General features: G+C 38.5%; 1 protein-coding gene across 3 annotated transcripts in view; it reads right to left on the bottom strand.

Annotated features, from left to right (window-relative positions):
* LYPLAL1 (lysophospholipase like 1) overlaps positions 1 to 5,290 on the bottom strand; it is a 48,050-nt gene extending 42,760 nt beyond the window's left edge. Inside the window, exons 1-2 of one of the 3 annotated variants that reach the window (XR_009485697.1) lie at positions 5,097 to 5,289; positions 774 to 873 (exon numbers count right to left, since the gene is read on the bottom strand). Coding sequence is in view for 2 of the 3 variants with exons in the window: in XM_059841010.1 (XP_059696993.1) it covers positions 774 to 873; positions 5,097 to 5,181 (185 nt within the window). In the remaining variant the exon portion in view is untranslated. Of the gene's footprint in view, positions 1 to 773; positions 874 to 5,096 lie in introns of all 3 variants that reach the window. The other 2 variants (XM_059841010.1, XM_059841008.1) reach the window with 2 other exon arrangements.
* Positions 5,291 to 20,674: the final 15,384 nt, after the last annotated feature.

A 20,674-nucleotide genomic window follows, 5' to 3' on the forward strand; every position in this document is an offset into this window, starting at 1 on the left:
GAAGTTTAGTATTATATATTTAATATATGTTACATACACAATATATGTAATTAATTATATATTCCATATTTAATATTACCTTTGGATAGCTATGAGGGTAAGTGTCTAACTTTTACTCTTTTCGTTTGACCACACAAACTTTCAAATTCCTGCAGGAAAAAATTTTTATATATATATCCATCTACCACTGAATACACAGTGTCATTTAATAACAAGACTTGAGCTCACAGCAAATGTTGAACTCAAATCTCTTTGAAATACTTGGGCCAGGATTCAAACAAGAAGTAATGTGAATTTTTGAATTCCCAGTCTTTTCTCCAGGAGCTGAGGATCTTTGACATCCTACTTGCCAAAAAGACTGACCCCCTTCAGTACTGAAACCTGGCATTAAATAAAAAAATAATATTTTTAATTTTAATATGTGGGAATTATTATGGGTACGGTTGTGATCTGGATCATGACTCTCTAATGCCACTACAACACACATTGCAGGATCACCTTCTACTTTATGAAGGAAATGGAAAGCGACTATGAGGACAATACCCAAATTTCAAATAGAAGCTGTGACTTCTGGGAATCATTTAGAGTCTTAACCACTTAAAATCACAGTTTCTGGACAACAATGCATGGTTGAGTTTCAGTTTTGTCTAAAAGGATATACATGAGAAAGAAGAAAGAATTGTTAAGACAATTTGTACTAATATCCAGTACTCTATTTTATAGCACTGGAACAGAGGAACTTAATCCTATGGTTACAATATAATAAATGGTACCTGGCAGGAGCCGTGGGGTAAATTACTTTTATATGTTGGAATGCCATGTCTTGATTCAAAATTTGTTTTATCCATGCTCTTGCTCCTTGGCCAGTATCACCTGTATCACACAGAAGAGTGCAAGAATTATTCTGTGCATTTAGCAAGAAAATTATACAATGTCAAATATACTTCAGATTGACTTAATTTCAAATTATGAAGTTAATACACTAAAATACTAAAACAGGGCTTTCTAGAACAACTTCAGTCCCCTTTCCAATGGATTCAAAACTTCCTAGAAAATAACTACTTAAGATATGCCACAACATAAGTTTAATCAATACCTTACTACATTCAATGACTTAAGCATCTCCCAAGCAGACACAAGGTTATTTGTGTCTTACTCTCTTACTTACAGTTTACCATAGTTGCTCTGAAGTGATAAACAAAAATCTTGATGAAAATCTAAAAAGTGAGGTAAAATAAATGTTGTTTTCCTTAGAAAAGTTAGTAACTTTTACTAGAGAATTTTATGTTAACCCACTTCAGAACCCAGTAAAAAAGATCTTCACATTTAATTATGCTAACATTGCACACAGGCTTTACGAGAAAACGCAATTTGTAGAGATAGGTTCAGCTAAAATATCTAGCAGACTCTTAAAGAAACTTAAACCACACAGTTCTGTTTGAAAACTAGTTGAGATCCACTCCCAATCTGTTTTTTTCCCAGTCTTACCAACACAGCCTATGGCCAAAACCCCTGCAGACTGAAGTACTACAAACACAATGAATTCTTCTGCATTTGCTCCTTTTAAATAAATATACATATATACACCAGACAGTGTCTACAGCTTGTCTTTGCACCACTGGTATCTTCAGCCATAATTTCACTGCCACCTCCGTCAAGAGCAGGCACAAATAAGTCCTCAGTGTAATACAATACTTCAAGCTTAAGCAAATTGGTCCATCAAGGAATATATTTTACAGAAGGAAGGATGTTCAACCTAAAAAATTGAGTTGCAGCTCAGCAAACTGGAATTTCACTACTGCCACTCATGCCACAGGACTTCAGTCTTGCTTGAAGTTGAGGTTCCCACTTATTATCAACTCAAAATGCTAAAATTCTCTATTATTTTAGCTCAAGTTGTTTAGTTTGACTTTAGAACTCGCCCCATTCTTTTCAATAAAATGGCCAAGCCAAAAAATACCACTGCCCTTAGCCAGGCTTACTGGCACATTACATGGGCTCATGTGAACAATGCCACAGGAATATACCAATCCATTGTTAAAATTGTTGTAATTCTCCAATGGAGAAAATCTGCTCTTAAGCACTCTAACAAAATTCAGATGGTTTTTATTTACAAACATAATTATGTATCTTCAAAATTAAAATAGAAGGCAAGAAGGATTCAAATCCAACAATTTTCTTCCTGTTAAGCACAATTAGCATAACTAGAACTGTTCTCTGACCTAAATACTCCACATGACAAATAAAAAACAAGGTTGCAAAACTGACACTAATCTTACCCTGTGCTAAGTTAAACAGTAAAATCAAAGTTACTTCCTTAACTAGATACTTCAGAACACACCCGCAAGCACTTTGCCTATACAAGTACTGTGATCTGAAGTCCAAAAGCACCTCTGATTCTTCTCAGACACTCCTGACACACAAGAGTTTCCTCAAAGTTCTTGTCGCCTCACTTATAATCAATGTATCTTAGGGGAGCTTGAACTAACACTTTTTTTTCCTATACACTGCTTTTTTTTTTGTTTGTTTGTTTTTGGTTTTTTTTTTTTTTTTTTGAGTTAGAAAGCTAAGGTCTAGGCCTTGCAGATACTTGCACAGAATGAACCTCAGGTAAGTCAACCAACTATCTAAATGTTTACACAATTGGGACTTAGGTCTTTACAAATTCCTTAATGATGTAGGATAAATCATTATTCAATTACTTATTCCCACCTCTTAAACTTCACTAAGATCTTCAGAAACATTTACTGTTATTGAAGACAATTTGTCCATGAAAAGGTCACAGAAAACTCAGTAAGAGAAAATTTAACTATGACCTTCTGTGTCAAGAACTGTTAGGGTCCAAATGCTACTCAAATGTGAGTACTTGTATGCTCAGATAATGTATTTTGATTTGCTAGGAACAGAACTTGGAGGAGAGGGAGGAGAAGAGGAGACTGACATCAAACAAAAGCCAACAAACCTCCTGAAATGGTAATCTTTCAGGCTTTTTTGAAATTTCAGCATTATATGTTCTGAACACTAAAAAAGCAAAAAAAAAAAAAAGCAAATGATGGGTGATTCTGCTATGAGTCAGTTTACAAAGTTAAAAAAACTGATGGCAGCTATATTCTTCTCCCTCCTTAAGTAAAACATGACTTTCTTTCCTTTCAAATATAGGCTGTATTTCCAAGTTTTCTTTCTATGCAAAGTTTAAATTTATCATGTAACATGTAGGCTGGACATTAGGAAAAATTTATTCACCAAAAGGGCTTTCAAGCACTGGAACAGGCTGCCCAGGAAAGTCACTGAGTCACCATCTCTGGAGGTATTCAAAAGATGTGTAGATGTGGCACCTAAGGACATGGTTTAGTGGTGGACTTGGGAGTGTTTGGTTAATGGTTGGACTCAATGTTCTAAAAGGTCTTTTCCAGCCTATGATCCTGTGCTTGTTACAACTTGCAAAGTTGTGATCCTCAGCCTAAAAATGTATTACATACTTGCTATGTCCAGTTGCCTTCCCTGCTAAGTTACAAATGGAACCTCTAACTAAATCTGATGTATAGTACCAGGGTTGTTCTAATACTTTTCTCTACCATTTTGCATTTGCATTCTGCACTTGTTACAGTTTGTCTAGAGCAAGCATTACGTAAAAAACGGATTCATGCCATTTGACCACCACTTTCTATCCCAGGTGCTGTACAAAAGTTTACAACTCAGGTTTACAGGCCAGTGCACAGCAACAGCACTGTGGCGACTTCTGTTTTAAATTCTATTCTGGAACTGCTAGAAACCAAATAAAACCACCCCATTACAAACATTATGAACAAAATAATATATATTAAAAAAATAGAATTGTAGAGTACTTTAACCACATGTGGAATCAACCTCTAACCATAATCTTCCCTTACTCCTCCAACATTACAGAAAATTATTTCCTCAAGCATTAAAGCATTAGCATTAACAAGAGAGCTGAACACATAAACTCTTTCACTTTCATTCTTTTACTCACGGAATTTTTAAAAAACATGATTACACTAGATTATAAAAATGAAACTAATTTAGTAAGGACACACATCTTTGTTAAACTAAACAGAAGCACCAGCTAAAAGTAAAAGGAAGCAAAAGACAGGGAAAGTGTTAAGCATGTTGCCATATGCACATGGCCAGCTCAGGATTATTGATTCTCAAGGCCTTGCTTGATCTAGTAAAGACCTATGATTACTGGTTTTCTTTTTTTTTTTTTTTTCCGCTACACGTGTACCTTGTTGGTATTTAGCTCATTAGAAACAGCTTTTAAGGAATTAAACCCAACAAAACACGTGCTCCCCTCCTGCTCTCAGACCAGTCACTGATGTAGGTAAATCCTCTCTGCAAAGCATGGCCGTGAAGCCAGTGTGGACATGGACAATCAGAAGCCGGTAAATGAACCCTGGCTTTTAAAGGGTGCCAACAGTACCCTCATGCCGATTCTAAAACAGCAAGAGACAATTTAACTGTGAAAAGTCATCCTCCGAATGTGGCTACTCTCTGAGAAGGGCAATTTAGGGAGTAACAGGACTAGAGGAAACGCTACGAAGTGTAAGGTCGGGTGTCAGAAAAAGGTTCTTCACCCAGAGGGTGACTGGGCACTGGAACAGGCTCTCCAGGGCAGTGGTGACAGCACTAGGCAGCCCGACAGAGTCCAAGAAGCCTTTGGACAATGCTCTGAGGCACACGGTGTGACTCTCGGGGCGTCCTGTGCAGGGCCGGGAGTTGGCCTGTGATGATCCCGATGTGCCCCTTCCAACTGAACCCGTTCTGTGATCTCCCGGAACGCGTGTGTTCTCACGGAAGCCGGTCTGGTGTGAGCCGGCGCCGTCCCTGTGGGACCCTCTCCGGGCACCCGCACACAGTTTGGCCGCCCACCGCCTCCACCTTGCGGGCCCGAGGAGGGCAGAGCCGCGGGGACAGGGTAACCTCAAAGCCCTTCCCCAGTCCTGGCGGCCGCTGCGGCCACCCCGCCCCGCCGCCCCCCTCTCGCAGCACCGGAGGGGCCGACCCTGCCCGCTTCACCGGCTCCCCGGAGCGCCCCGTCCCCACGGGCAGCGGGGAGAGAAGGGAGGGAATGCAGGCACCTGAGCCGTGCAGGAAGATGAGGGAGGCGGTGTGCCTGCCCGCGGGGGACACCACGCTCCGCTGCAGCGCTGCTGGCGCCGCCATGCCCAGCGCTCTCCTCCTCCTCCTCCGGAGCAGCCCTGCCGCTTCCGGGCCTGCCGTCGCCCTGTCTCCGCCCCCCGCGCCTCTGCTGAGGCACCCCGGGCTCTCCTGGCCCCGGGTAGGAAGCTTGGCACTCCAGGCGCTGCGCTGGGTTAGCAAAACTTGTTTACAGGCAACGCGGAGTGGCTCCAGACGCGGTATTTAGCAGTGCCCTGTGACAGGGACCGATCCGCCCCTTAGGTGTCACACGTGAGAGAGAGAAAGCCCTGCGGGCGTGTGCCCCAGTGGACTCCCTGCCTTTATTCGAATAAAGTTGCAGGACTCCTTTTTGGACATGAACCTCTGGGTCTGTGGATTTTCCTGGCACACGTTTGCGGGGGGGTGTCGGGCTGCAGCTCCCCTGGAGCAGCCCTTCAAGGGCACGGCGTGGCTGCAGGAGAGCCGAGGGCAGGCGGTGGCATTGGGGGCTCCTTCGAGCCGCTGCGCAGACTGAAGGACCTGCAAGGAGCCCCATGCCAAAGGTCCCGCCGACATTTGACGACTTGTCCGACTTAATCCCTGTCTAGGCACAGCTATCCTGATGCTTTCGCTAGTCTCTACTGAACTGCCATAAGAGTATAAGGAGTAGGAGCTTACTTCTGCACTTTTAGGTAACCTACACTCGTCCAAGGTCGTATTTTTTTATTTTTTTCTCCCCCACTAGTGCTGTGCAGATTAGCCACCTGCTTTAGCACTTTGAGGTCTGCGACAGTGGGACGAGGATGGCCGGCCATAAACTGCACTGTTGCCATTTCACTGGCCAGGTGCAATGCGACCCGGGGTGAGCGGCGAGTGCACGGATTAGTTTTGCAGTTCATCACAACGCATTTTGGCAAGCCATAGGGGCGCACCTGCTAGTTCTTAAAAATGTAATGAAACCCTAGCCTCTTGAGGTAGCACGTTATTACCTTCAGAATGGCCTGTGGGTTAAGTAGATGAAACATCAGTGTGTGTGTGTGTGTGTGTAGTATGAGGAGGATGCTGTGCTTGTATTTCTGTTCAAATTACTGTCGTGACTACTCTATTCTTGTTTATTTAGGCCATGAAATATTAGGGCACTGGTTATTTTGCCCCTCTAGAATGTATGAAGCTGTATTTTTAATATATCTGAAAGTGTTCTGCAGTCAGGCCAAGAAGTGAGAGAAGGAAAAAAATCTGATAGTTGGGGAAATGAATAAATTGCATGGTGGGAAGAAATGAAAAGTAAATCTAAAACTTTCTATAGTGTCAGTTGTCCAGTGAAGAATACAAAATCTCAGCAGTGTAGTGCCAAAATGAACAAGTCAGTATTGATGGTGTTTAGTAGCTAAGCCACACCTTTCTTTTCCTTTGACTTCCAGTACACAAAAACAATTTTGGTATTTGAGCCATTATGGCTCACTTATTTTATTAACTCGAAGGAAATTTAGTTATTATTATTATAGGACAGAATCACTCATTTAATTATGCCTATTTGCAATTTTTTAATTTGTCTTATGATCTTTCATGAGCAATGTAATTTTTTGAGGATTATTATTTGTGAAGAGTTACTAAACAAAGGTACATGAGTGATGTGTGGCTTTGGAAACACTCTTCTTCACAGTTATGGGAACAAGCCAATGTCAAGTTTTTTTAAAGCTTGTAAATTCATTCCCTGCCTCTGAGTTACAAGCTTGGAGGTACAAAATTTCTTTGTGCCAACAAATAAAGCTTGATGCCAGGAACAAAATAAAGAATAAAATATCACACTTTGCAAAAACAGTACTCAAGCTTTGGAGGATTTTGTATATTGGTTTTTGTTTGTTGTTGGTTTTTTTTTTTTGGTTTTTTTTTTTTTTTTAAGAGAAACAGTCCAGGCATAAGATTTATCCTTTTTTTTACAGTCAGAAAACAAAGAAAAATCTAACTTAATCTTTTCCTGAATAGAGGGCACTACAGGGCTGGCTTCAGGGAAAAGACTAATATTTTTTTTAAAAAGGATGAAACAGAAATCTTCATAGAAACTTGTGAGTAGGAGCTTTGAACAAACATAAATGGAAAAGTGGTGTGTTACAATTCAAATGACAACAAATATACTGTAATAACTTGTTATTTATACCTGAGGAAAATGTTTTCTTGGGTTTCTTTGAAGCGTATTCATTATATTGAATATTAAAGATATTAAATGGCATTTATGATTTATGAAATTTAATTAAATTTTTAAAAACTCCCCAAACTCACTCTTCATACGGTAATGGGTCTGAATCATCTAGCCAGTAGATGATTTTATTGTTTCTGGGAATTTTCTGTTGTTAGAGGAATTAGAGCTCCCTTCCCTGCCAGTTTTGCCTTCTACCTAACGGGGTGGCAGGAGGAAATAAGCATGGAGTAAGAACTAGAACAGGGTTATAAGTCTTTTCCTGGACCAGAGCTGTAAAGCCAATGAAGCAGAGAGATGTAGCCCATAGAAATCATGGCTTCTAAGAACCAGCCTTACTAACTGAAAGGACTCTCCTGAATTAATTAATAGTATGTTAATAACTGTAGAAGATTATAGGCAATATAGAAATACCTTGCAAATTTTGTTAAACTAACATATGCTTAAGTTCTAATGCTTGTGGTGTTTTACAAGTCGTTCACTGCTGACATGTAACATCTCCAAAAGGAATTTATTGTGTTTCACAGCGTTAATAAAATGTGATCCCACACACTTAAAAACCATATTCTGTTGCAATTGTGTCTCTTTTTATTTTTTTCTGGTCTTTATGAAATAAATGTATCACATTGTGACTTAAATGTGAAATAAATATGGAAATGTAAATATTTGGCCTTATTTAAGTTTTCCAAGAAAGTACATGTTAAGTGTGAGCTTTGTTTTGTTCCTTAGGATAGGCCCTTGCTCTAAGTGCTCACTGATTAGGTTCTGTTCTCTCACAGACTCTGCTCAGAAAAAAACAGAAGACTTTAATTTACTTGAAACCATTTTGATACTTTTTCTCATTTAAAATGACTTTGCACTTTAGAATTTACTTTTGCTGGAAGGAGTATGCTGCAGAGTAATTTTTATGTTCAGCATGGGTACATATATAACATCCAGAAAAACTGCTACAGCTGTATATGCAGAGCTAAGACTCCTGCACTCAATTTTGAAAAATAGTTTTCAGGTATTGTACAGTTACTGTTGGGTTTTTTTAGTAGGTGAATTAATCCACAGATGCTTCACTGGTGGTTACAGAGAATTATATCTAATTTCTAATTGGTTGTATTATTATAGAATCCTTATGATCGTATTACTATGTAATTATTATATATCTAGGTGATTTTGACAGAAGCAGGAATTGTAGTGTGGAAAAAAAAATCAAATGTTTGAAGCTTTTCAAATCCCCCCTTTGTTTTCTTTCTCAGTAGTGTGGCATTATTGTCATCACCATATCAGGAGATGGCATAATTGAGTGAAGCTACTTGTATTCTTCATTATTGAGGATTAAAATTAAATGCTCAACTTGTACATTAAATGCTCTTTTGTACATTTCTTCCCTCTCCTACCCTTCTTCCAGGGCTCAAGGGTCTGTCCTGTGTTTTTTAGACCTTCATGCCAGTTACTGTGGTCTGATAGAAACAAGAAACTGTCCTCTAATTTGCAGGTGGTTTCATGTATTGGAACTCAGTGGCTGTGCTTTGACATGGAATTTATATTTTTATGTTTCTGCTTTCACTATACATCTTGGCATAGTTTATTCTGAAAAGTTCTTGTCAAGAACTCTTTGCACAACTTTCACAGTAGAGGTAGGAAGTGCCACTGAAATTACTATTCAGGCACACAACCTAGTGGTCCATTTATCATGCAAAACTAGTCATACTCAAACCAAACAAAAGAAAAAATGTATTTCCATTCATACTTTTTAAATAGTTGAGTCTTTAGCAAATGATCAACTTTCAAAATACATAGATTTTGAAAGGTTGTTTTCTGTCCAGTCAGGAGTATGTCTTGGGGCTGCATTCTCCTGTTTCTTAGAAAAAAAAGACCCCATGGTTGGGCTTCATCAGTAATATTGTGCATCATAGTTAGGATTTAGTGTGGAGTTGGGTAAGGGTTATCAGTTCACAAGAGAAAAGCAAATATGAATGCTGTCTGGCAACACGAGGTCTTGACCCAATATTTCTAGTTACCAGAGCAAGGTAAACAAGTAATAAATAAATAGATCATGTTCTTCTTGGCCTAAGAGACAATCAGTATTTAGGGTCCTGAGAGATAATTTTGCTAGCAGGAGCGAGATATTTACTTTATGTCATCCAGTTTGTTTAAAAACATACAAGGACTCTGTCCCAGGGACAACAGGAGGCTGTTCCCTTCTTCAGGAGTTTGAGCCTGCACCTAGCCAACAAGCTGCCAAAGCAAACCCAGGCTTGGCTATGTTTGTGGTGCCTGTGTGTTTCTTCTGCTTATTTTTTGCAGCAGGTTTGCTATTTCTGACTCATTTGGAAGTCCACTCAGCTGCTGCATCTTCAGACACCTTTCAGGCAAGCTCCTTGGCCTATCTTGTTTAGCTCAGCACCTGCTGGAGCCTGGAGAGATGTTCCTTGACCTGACCTCCCCAAAGAATTTCACAGACATGCTCAAGGCTTACCAAAATCGTATTAACAGTGTTCTCAGCAAATAGTGGAGCTACTTTCTATTAATATGTGGACTAGTGCTGTCTGCCTTTTATTTAATATGTTGTTCTGAATAGTTTTACATGGGTTTGAAAGTTGCTAGCAGAGCTGCTTTATGTATCAAACAGTATTTCAAACACTCTCCTCCTGGGCAGTGAACTCACCTGAATGTGGGAGATCTGCAGAAGATTGAAGGGCTGTGGAAGGATTTGGTTCCATGGGGAATTAAAGATCCTTCATCTGTTTAACCTGTTTATGCGGCAAGTTGGTTACACCTCATAATTTTGTTGTGTTTTGGTATTTCTCTCAAGGACCAGTGTTCTTGCATATATTTTACTGAAGATAAATCTCATGTTCTTGTGGCCTTAAAAGGACATAGGCACTATAAGTGGAGAAAGAAGCTGTGAAAACATAAACCTTAAAATCCAGGCATGCATGAAAATACTCCCAAGACTGCTGTTTTAAAACTCCTAAAATTTGGATTCAATTTTTTAAGTTCTGATTTGCGAAACAGAAATTCTTGAAATTATTAGGAATATTCTAGTGAGGTTTCTGCACTGAAGTTCATAAATGAATGTGCCCAGAGCACTGCCCCATTTTGCTTTCATGTGTAGATGAATTGAGCATAATGAACATACCACACTCTCAAATAACACAGCTATGCTAGAAATCTCTCTTGATTTCTCCATAGAAATGCAATCTATCCAACTGAAGCATCTTGTGCCAATGCGGAATGCTTTTGCCAGTATAAATTGGAAGTCTGAAAGAGAGCTTTGCTCATATAAATATATTGGCAAGACTTAATACAGTCACAAGAAAATCTACATTTGCTTTCTTAATGCTAAAATCTGGTTTTGGTTACCTTACTGTCAGTCTAGAGTAACTCTCTGGTTGATCCAAAGGTAAGTTGAATGCAACAAAAGAATCTTTTGGACTCACAGTCTTGTGATGCCACTGAACATGGAAGTGGCAAAAGGTGCTTTTTTAATATGCAAGTAGAAAGTAATTGTGTTCACATTGGTTTTGGTTAATTTACCTTTTCTGAGCCTGAGCAGGTGAAATCTAGAAATTTATATCAACACTGGAAACATACCACAGAACTCCCTGACGGAACTGTTTGCTGCTTTCTTCCTGCTTTCATACCAGTGGGACTTTATATGGCTTCCACATTTTGGCTGTTATTTGTAAAGATTGGGGCGTAGGTGTGATCAATTTTTGGTGCCAATTTACATGATGCCATAAAGCAGTGTTTTCCTTTTTTTCAACACTTATTAGCTCAGCTCCTCAGCTGTGCATCACCACACCCTGGGGTGAAACTTATAGAGGGATAATTCTGACAGGTTTATGTTGGCCTAAATTTGTAGCATTTCATTTGGGAAAATTGATATTTTGTTCACATTTCCAGTACAGTGTTTTGACTATTTGACAAGCTCAACCACCAAGACCTTTGGAAGACTGGAAATCAGAGGGTGTCCTTAAGATACAGTTCCACTTTCAGACAGTGCATTAATGGAGCCCCTATTTCTTTAAGTTTAATGTGCTTAGTTTTAAATTACTTTGGTGTCACTGCATCAAGTTCTTCCAAAAAGTGTGCAGCTTGTTTATACAAAAATACGTATGTAATACTAAGGTAGGATGAAATGTTTTTGAGGTAATGTTTATGGTGCTTTAGAGTAAAACACTCTGGTGAGTATGTTTTGTCAGAGACCAGAGGTAACAGAAGGACATGCACTATGCATCAATACATTTTTCCAACAAGTGATTTTATGCTTAAATACAAAAGCAGGGTGCAGAATGACTATGATATATAGTTTTTTATATTTTATTTAATTTTGTAAAATTAAATATCCCAAAAGAGTAGTTCTGTAGCTTCTCTTAACAAGTTCTGTATGTACAGTTTTTTCTGTGTGCTGAGGATAAAATCTGTGGCTGGTCCTTACTCTTTTGTTTAGTTCGACTTCACATATCTTTTTCTGAATCTGTAACACTGTCCCCAGTAGAGGCAGTGAGCCTTTTCTGTGGTCTGTAAAGAATCCTGGTTTCAGCTATGGCATGAGCTCAGCTATATCCACCTGAAATATGGACATCTTAAGTTAGGTGAGATTAAACACATCCTAAGTTTCGGCTTTGGTTTTGTATTGTTGGATCCCATGTCATGGGCATAGCATTATTAGCAGGCCACTGAAAATTATGTCACTCAGAAATTCAATTGGGTCCCGGTTTGGATCTGTAAACACTCTTGGTTGGGGTGTGGTGGCTGAGTGGCCACAAAATAGTTAAGAGCCAGTTCTGCCATATCTGAAATGTACCTACATTTTTCGAATCAGCACCATCAAGCTAGCAATAACAAGGGTTTGTTTTGTTTCCTGCAGCAGAGGAACTATGCAATTGGCGTATGCAAAATATGAACAGGTCACTGTAGAAGGGTTATCCACGGGGTGTTGGATCTGCTCTAAGCACACCTAGCTGTAGGGCAGATTTTCCATTACATATCTTAAAGAATTCTCACATGTGAAATCTGCAAAATCAGCCACCTCTGGATAACTCTGTTCTGAGTCGATTAACACAGAGAGGATTATGTAGAAAATTAAATAATTCTATTTTCAGGCAATGGGAAACATTGTAGATTATGTTTGCATAACATTCTCGGTGTTTTTAGAAACAATTGCAAAGAGACCTAGGCATGCATTATATGAAGAAATTTGGCACAAAGTATTCTGTGTTATATGGGTGCAGATTGCTAAGTGTTGTCTTGAAATGTGGACTGTATTAGATACCTGTGAGTTACAATAAAATTTAATATATTCATGACATTAGAACCACACTGGTTTATAAGAACTGACTCAAAAATAATGAAATGTTCTTCATTAAGAAGTTCCTTGTTTAGATTCCTATGTTTTCCATTATACAAAATTTAGCCAATATTTTCAAATTAATTGCGTATTCTTTCAGATTTGAAGGGAATTACTCAGTTGAATAAATCCTGCTGTGAGTAGGTCCTGTCCAAGTGAAAGCCAGTATTATGTGAGAGCAATTACTTTTCATTGTCCTTTGCCTAAACCGCGGGATGTTGGGAAGTTCTGAGTGTTTGAATATGCTAATTATTCTTCCTTTTGCTCAGTGGTGGATGCTGTTTTGCTATGCAAATTGACTCAGGAATCTGCATGTTTTTGTGATGTTCTAGTTGCCATCTGCTTTGGAGATATTCCCATGCATTTTTGTAAATGGAAGAGCTATAATGTTTTCAAATGTTGATACTATGAAAATGTAATGTGATTGGGCTTGGGCAGGTGCCTTAAACAGACCACCCATCATATTTACTTTGCTGCCAGTCAGAGCAAGCAAACTCTTGGGTAAAATGTTAAAGTTCTTTGAACTTCCCAGATAGATAGTGATGAATTTCTGATTCCTATTCAAAGACATTTTGATAGTCCTGAAAAAGTCCTGCTTGACTAAATCCACCATTAAGATGCAAATTTTCAAAGCTTACTATTTAGTTTGATTTGATTCTTCAGTTTCATAACTATTTTAACAAAAAAAATTTGACTAAGATGCCTTTTTTTGATGGTATAGGAAAAAAAAACTTGTGAAAGAGTAAGATGGAACAGTATAAATTGATTAACATTATTACTCTAAGTCAAATGCAGAGCAGGCAGCTCTGTTTATAAAGTGACTAGATTTGGTATAAAAGGCACATCAAAGATTCTGTATACATGTGTATGTAAACAAGAATGTTTAATGTAGGAACAGATGCTTAGATAAGGTGTGGACACTGAGGCGTAGATATTTTTATGTCACCAACAGAGTTGAAAAATCACTGGGTTTAGATCCAGTAAGAACATTTTACCTCTGCCAGTTCCAGAAAAATTGCAAAGTCAGGGTTCAAGCCACTAGTACAAACTACATACACAGTAATACACACTCATGCACGCCTTAACCTATTTAATGTCTTGGTTTTGCCTTAATGGTAAACAGAAGCAAAAATTTTGACTGGAAGTCTTAACTATTCAAGCATTCGTGACTGGAGGTGACTACTGGAAAATACCTGTAGAAATATAGGGTAGAATACAGGTGGTTGAAGGAGATTGAAATATAAGAGATCACAGTGCAACAGTGTGTTATCAACACAGACTGGAAAGATTATCTAATATTGGATACAAAAAAATGTATTTCACAACAGAAAGGTTTCTTGTGGTAACTAATATCACTATTAACAGAAATGGAGTAATGGAATGGCAAACAGAAAAAAAAAAGATTGAGTGAAAACTAGCATAGCAGAGAGACAGGATCTTGTTCTCTGAAAGGTTAGATGCAATTAAAAGTAATTCACCTAAATTATGGCACTGGAAGATTGGCATAAATGAATGGAGGATTTATGCATGGTCACTCCTGCAAAAATCTGAGACTTGGAGTTTAATTTTTAGATGACCTTATAAAAAGAGTATGCTTCTTTCACATAAATGCTCAGCTATCATTCATGAAAAAAAGTGTGCTGTAGAAAAGGTTTTATCTGTGAAGATTCTCATGAGGTGCAAGTGAATCTTTAAGGAGCCTCAGAACTGTAACAACATTTTGAACTTCAAATTGGCTGGTGTGCCAGACAGGAAGCGAAGACTTAGGTGTGGTTGGGGTTTTTTTCTGAAAAAGAGATAGTGTTGACAATTATTAATAGGAAAAATGTAGCCTCAAGAGAGGATGGCCTAATGGCAGAGCTATTAGCTACATCCAAAAAGATGGTCTCACATCCTTGCTGAAATGTTCAAATTTCATGAGAACACAGTGTGCTTTCCCAGATGGGTGAAAGAGAAACATAATCATCTCTGCCTTTAAAAATGATGACAGAAATAGCTAAGAAAATTATACCTCAATTATCTTGATCGATCTTGTAATAAACTCTGCACACAATCTATCTGTCTTTTCTAGGAAGAAGGTCAGGAAGAAAAAATAAGCCTTTTTTTCTTTTAAAGAGGACCAAGATGTACTTGGGGTGAAATTTTTTCCTGAGTGTATCAATTTATTAGAGATACTGTGGAAGCAGATGTGGCTGCTATACCATTTTAAGCTAAGCAAAAGTTCAGTACAGGATCAAGTAAGAAATTTTTGTCATGGTCTTGTATTATAATGAATAAAATCAGCCTTTTGTGGTGAAGGGTCTTGCCCAAAATATTGCAGTAACATCTTGCACAAGCAAATCCTGATTTACAATTGCTCAAGCATTGGTTTGAATTTGTAAGTATTTCAATTTAGTTTTGGTTACTAATCATCATGTGGCTTTTATATTACATGTTTTTCTATTCAAATACAAAGAATGAAAAAGTCCTGAGGCCCATAAGATGGTGCAAACATTTACCTTGTGTAGGCAAGACTGGTGCAACTCAGATTCTGGTGTACTTTGTACACATATTATGTACACGAGACACAGTGACTGTAAGTGCAAATTTCCCTTGTGCTTAACTTAAAGAAACACTGTAGGTTTTGAACTCTTTGTAATCTTATCATAGGTGATTGTTGATAATTGCTTGATGGGTAGAGAAGTGGTCTAGAGACCTTTGGTGTGAAGACAGTACTCTTCCCATGAAACAGGTGAATTAAAAAATATTTCAGAAAAGTAAATAAGGAGTTTGAGGTACTGAAATGATTTTACAAACCAGGTAAAAGCTGCAAATGAGAATGAAATGTCCTGTTATATCTCTTTTAAATTGGTATTATAGGCAGTGAGCTTGAGAAGATAGGATTTCACAGCAATGGAACATGGAAAAAAATACTTTTCTCACATCATCACTTTTGCTTACTTTTGTTCCATGAGATCATGTGTGAACTTAACCTACTGGACTGAATAAAGAAATTAAAGATTTAAATGTAATCTTTCTTTTTCAATAATGGGCTGTGAGATGTTTTTGCAGAAAAGCACTGGAAACATTTGCCTCTCAGACCCTGATTCAATTAGCTCAGAATGCTGAAATTAGATTGTATTGTCCTCAAATGGGTAACTGAGAAATACAGAGCAGGGATGTCAAGTACACACAATCATTGTGTGTTTTTCTTTTTGTTTGAAACAATAAATATAGTCCTGTTGGATAGATTTTGGAGTGAAATTCTCTTCTACACCTCTCTGTCCTGGTCACTGCCATTCCATATGGGAAATATTCAAAATACTAAATGGGACTGTTTGGCAAAGGTTTTTTCTGGTTCTTACATTGTATGATCCTTCATAGTTCTGAACTTCAAGTTTAGAAAGGCTCCAAAAATCTGGGCCACAATTAAATTATTATACTTTTGAATCAGCTGAAGTATTCAATTTTAGAACCTTTTTGATAAAAATGTGGGCGCGTTGCTGTTTTAGACACCCTGATTTCCAAGTTTTGCCAGCATCTTTCCACCTTCTGATATATGAAGATGGGCATATATATTTACTAAAGCTTTTAATTTTACTATATTTTATTAGGGGAAAAGCAAGAAAACTTTAGTAATGCTCAACTTTGAGTAATGCTCAAATTCTCTGCTGCCTTCTCTTGTTAAAAAGACGGGGGAAGAAGGGGGAAAGAAACATAATGGACTGTGAGTCAAAACTGTAGATTTGGATATACTTTATGGGGCATAAAAGTATTACTTTTTGATATGTTGTGTTTCATAGTGGCATAGAAAACACCTATCAACATTTTTAATATCAAAGCAAAGCTTTTGGTTGATGAAGTCACACCCTAATATTTTAGCAGAACAGGAAACCTACAGTTTGCATGTCACCATGTACCAGAACATTTGATAACACTACAAAGGCATCTGTTTTACCAAGCTGGTTCTGATCCATGAAATCTCTGACTGCAAATATTTCCCCCTTTTTAAATTCCTAGTGATTATTTTTTCTCAATACTAGTGTTGTTATATTAGTTTCTTAAGGGTATCCAGGTGTTTTCACTGGAATAATGCAATTTTGAGAGATTTATTTTCTGCATGCCGAATTCACTGAATTAATCACTGTGGGCGAACGCGGCCCAGCACTGTCCGGCAGCAGTAATGAGATGCAGCTTCTCAGTGGATGGTTTCCAAGCTGGCAGAGGGCAGTGGGGAGTGACAGCCATCGCCATCTTCTACTGGTTTGGCTCCTGGACATGGGGCCAGAGCTGGAGCACCCTCGGGCCAAAACATGGCCCAAACCCCCACATCCACCGTGGGTGGTAATCAGCACTCTTCCAAGCAAAGCACTAATGAAACCCTGTTGCTTCTTGCCCCGAGACACAGTCTTTTGAGAACAACATGAAAACATCTTCTGAAGACTGGGAAGAAAACTTGGGCTGAGGATTGTCCTCTGTGTAAACACAGGGCTGTCGACCAGCGTGCTTGGGCAGTATCTGAATGTGTGAGCACTGTGCTTCAGGGCAGAAATTAGGAGAACTGAGGAAGCCTGGAGGTGTTGAAGGAAAAAATCAAATAAACTTCCATATTAAGTGATATTAAGGCTTTAACACTCCTTTCAAAGGTGTGTCAAAATGTATGTATATTGGGCACAGGATATGTGTGCTTTTTCAGCTCATCTTTAGAGAGCCACACACAGCAAGTGTAAATCAATGTGGCTCCAATAAAACTGAGAATCAGGCTCAGATCAAAATTAGGGACAGAACCACTCCTTTCAGGTTTTGGATTTGGGCTTCAGAGATAACTTTAAGTAGAGCAAATCAGTTTTGAGAGGTGAGGCAGGTTTTTCAAACTAGGAAATATTCTTGACAACAGTGGTCTTATTTCTGAAAGGTTATCTTCCTTCCTGAGTGGTCAGGCATAATGTGTGCCAACATCTTCAACATGATAAAAATCAGGACTTGCTCCTGCAGAACTTATAAGCATGGATGTACTTAATTCCACTGTAAGTATCTGGCTTTGGCTTCATATACTTTTTGTATTAGAAGAATGAATAAAGTAACAATAATTAATAATAATGAACAGTTGCCTTTTCCCAGTTGCTTTTATTACATATGCAGCCTGCTCATGGATGTGCTCAAGTGTTTTCATTTTCTGGTCATATTTATCTGATTTCTGCTTTTCAGTGATTTATATTTTTATTTACAATACAAAAATACTTAGAACATGATTGCAATTTCTTATTGTCCTGTGCCACCATTTATTCCAGGTGTTTCATTATCTTAGTGAACTAGGTTCTTACTGGATTTTATTTGTGTTTATGTTTAGAATGTTTCTGCCACATTTCATGGCTGTTGTGCTTCTTGGATGGGAGGATATTTTACCATATACATCATTATCACTTTCTTCATTGTTTTGTATATCTCTGTTAGGTCATCCTAAATGGTTTTTGTCTTCAAGGAAAATATACTTAACACACAACAGGTGTGGAGCCAGATGGAGAGAGAGAGCATGAAGGAAAAATACTAGTTTATCCACTTCAGGGTCTGTCTCAATCAAACAGCACAAGCATTTATTGATGCAAAGGGAGGGCAGTCACCATCAGAGCCCACTCCCTCTGTAAATCCTCTACAGAAATGCTTAGCTTTGAAGATCCATATGACAGAAGAGAGTCATGTAAAATAAGGAAGTCTTCCAGCTCCAACAATTCTAATCACTGTCTGTCTATCTGCCATTCATTGCTCTTCACAGCCTGTTATGTTATACTGATATTTAATATTTTATTAATGCTTTGGTTTATTTTTTTCCTTTCACAGACACAAGGTGTAAACAAAGTAAGTAGGGAGTTACCTAAGTGTTCCTGAGCTGCCTTGGGATTTCTCTAGAATATGGGTTGTTAAATAATGTTGCAATGGCTTTATTGAGAGTGCCCTGCTATTTGGCATCAAGTTGGGCTGAATCTTGTAAGTGATCAGAAAAGAATGAGTCCAAGTGATTCGCAGATACCAGAAAGGTAACTTTAGGATCACTGTGGCCGGGTGAAATTTGTAGGAGTTTCATGTCTTCTTTTACAAGCATAGGAGCCTGAGCCAGCCCCATTATCACAATTGGGAGAAAAAGTGTAAAAACTGGTGTGCTTTGTCCTGCCTTTTGTGTCTTATTGTCTGCCTGGTGCAGATGAATGTCTACCCATAAAAGAGCAAAGAGTTGCATTTCAATTCCTGTAGGACTGGGCTCTGAATCAGGAACAGTAATATAATTCTTGTTTTTTCCCTTCCTCCTCCTTATTATTATTAAACCTTTGTCCCTGTTTCTCATTTTTTGTGCATTTTTAGGAGACCACTATAATATTTTCTTTTTTCTTTAATGTGAGTATATCTAAAGGGCTCATTGTTGTCAGTTGAAATATTTATGTAGTTTAGCATTCAGTAATTCCATTTGCTCCTTTAATTTGATCCTCTAACTTACTTCTGCTTGTTTTTACATACAGTTCCTCCAAATCCTTTGCACCAGATTTGTTTATATTTTTTAAAAGCTTTCAGCTTTCTGCTTGTAAAACTCTTTGCATTTCATTCCTTACCTAACCACAACAGCCTATGTTGCACTTTTCCCTGTTTAGATTGAAGGGGGAAGAATTTCAACTGCACTCTTTCCAGCAGTTGCTTAAACAGTTCCCACTTTTCCTTTAGTAGCTTTCCCACAGATAGTAGAACCCCAATCAAAAGTACTTTCCATTCTTTTTGAAGTCAGCTACTTTATTTCTCTTATGCTTTCTGGTAATATTTTGTGCCCACCTTTGACATTTCTCAGCCATCAAAATTGTTTGGAAAAAACATTATATTGTGTGTATGTGTGTGAGTAAATATGCACATGTATGCACAGAGGCAACTATATTTAACCTTTTTTTCCTTTCTTTCGTCACCTCAGCTCTCAAAGTTCTCATATCGCACTGTTGTGTTTTGGGGTGGATTTTGTTTTTTAAACCACTGCGCTCTTTTTTTTTTTTTTTGTGTAGCAAGAACAATTAGTGGGAAGGAGAGACATCTGATACAAGGCATTTGTCCAGTCCCTGGGGATATCTGACTAATTGGACAACTTGGTGTGAGTTCTGGCACGGTCCACCACCCCAGATGTTTTGGTGGTATGTGGGACAGTGAGAAAGGAGTGATGTTGATCTAAGGAGGGAGAGACTATAAACAGAAAACATTGGATTTGTTTTTCCTAAACAAATGAGTGCAGAACCGAAGCTGCCTTTTAAAAGCAGAAGTCAGAGAGTTACAGAAGGCTGCCTGGTGGATAGACTGTCTCAAAATCCATTCACTGAGTTACCTGTCACTGTAACACTGCCACTGTCCCGCAGCTTCATGTCCCAAATTTCTGGAAGTCAGAGAAGTTTCTGCAAGATAAACACATTTGATGCTTAATAGTAACAGGAACTGTAAAAGCTTTAGCTGATCAACCCTTTCAAAATCCTTGGGCTTATTTGAGCTCTGTGTGACTCCAGTTTTATGCTGGCTTGGATCCAGCAGTTTCACTGACAAAAGAGGATGAATCAGGCACTTGCAGTATTGTTTAATGAACTGGTTATATAGAAAGGCCAACTGGAGCGGGGGCAAAAGATGGCTCGAGTAAAGATTTTCTGCTCTTGTGCTCATGCTTCAAGGCTGTGCTTCCACATCATGGACCTGTAGTGGACAGGATGTGCAGTTTGGTCAAAGCCAAAAGCTGTGGGCTGTAGGCTGTGGGCTGTGGGCTGTGGGCTAGCTCTTCAGCTGGTTTGAACTGGCACAGCTCCCATGAAACCAAAGTTTCAATTCATGGAGCAATTCCAGTTTTATACTTGTTCGGGAAATCTGGCCACTGGTTGTAGTTCCCAAACTCATATATTATTTGTTTATTTTCTCCACCCAGATAGTGTCTCCAATGTAGTTTTTTTTTCCACATGACTGCTGTGTTGTACATTTCTCTTTGAAAATCAACTTCCAACAATACT

This window comes from Haemorhous mexicanus, chromosome 3 (assembly GCF_027477595.1).
Source record: "Haemorhous mexicanus isolate bHaeMex1 chromosome 3, bHaeMex1.pri, whole genome shotgun sequence".
NCBI classification, from domain to species: Eukaryota; Metazoa; Chordata; class Aves; order Passeriformes; family Fringillidae; genus Haemorhous; species Haemorhous mexicanus.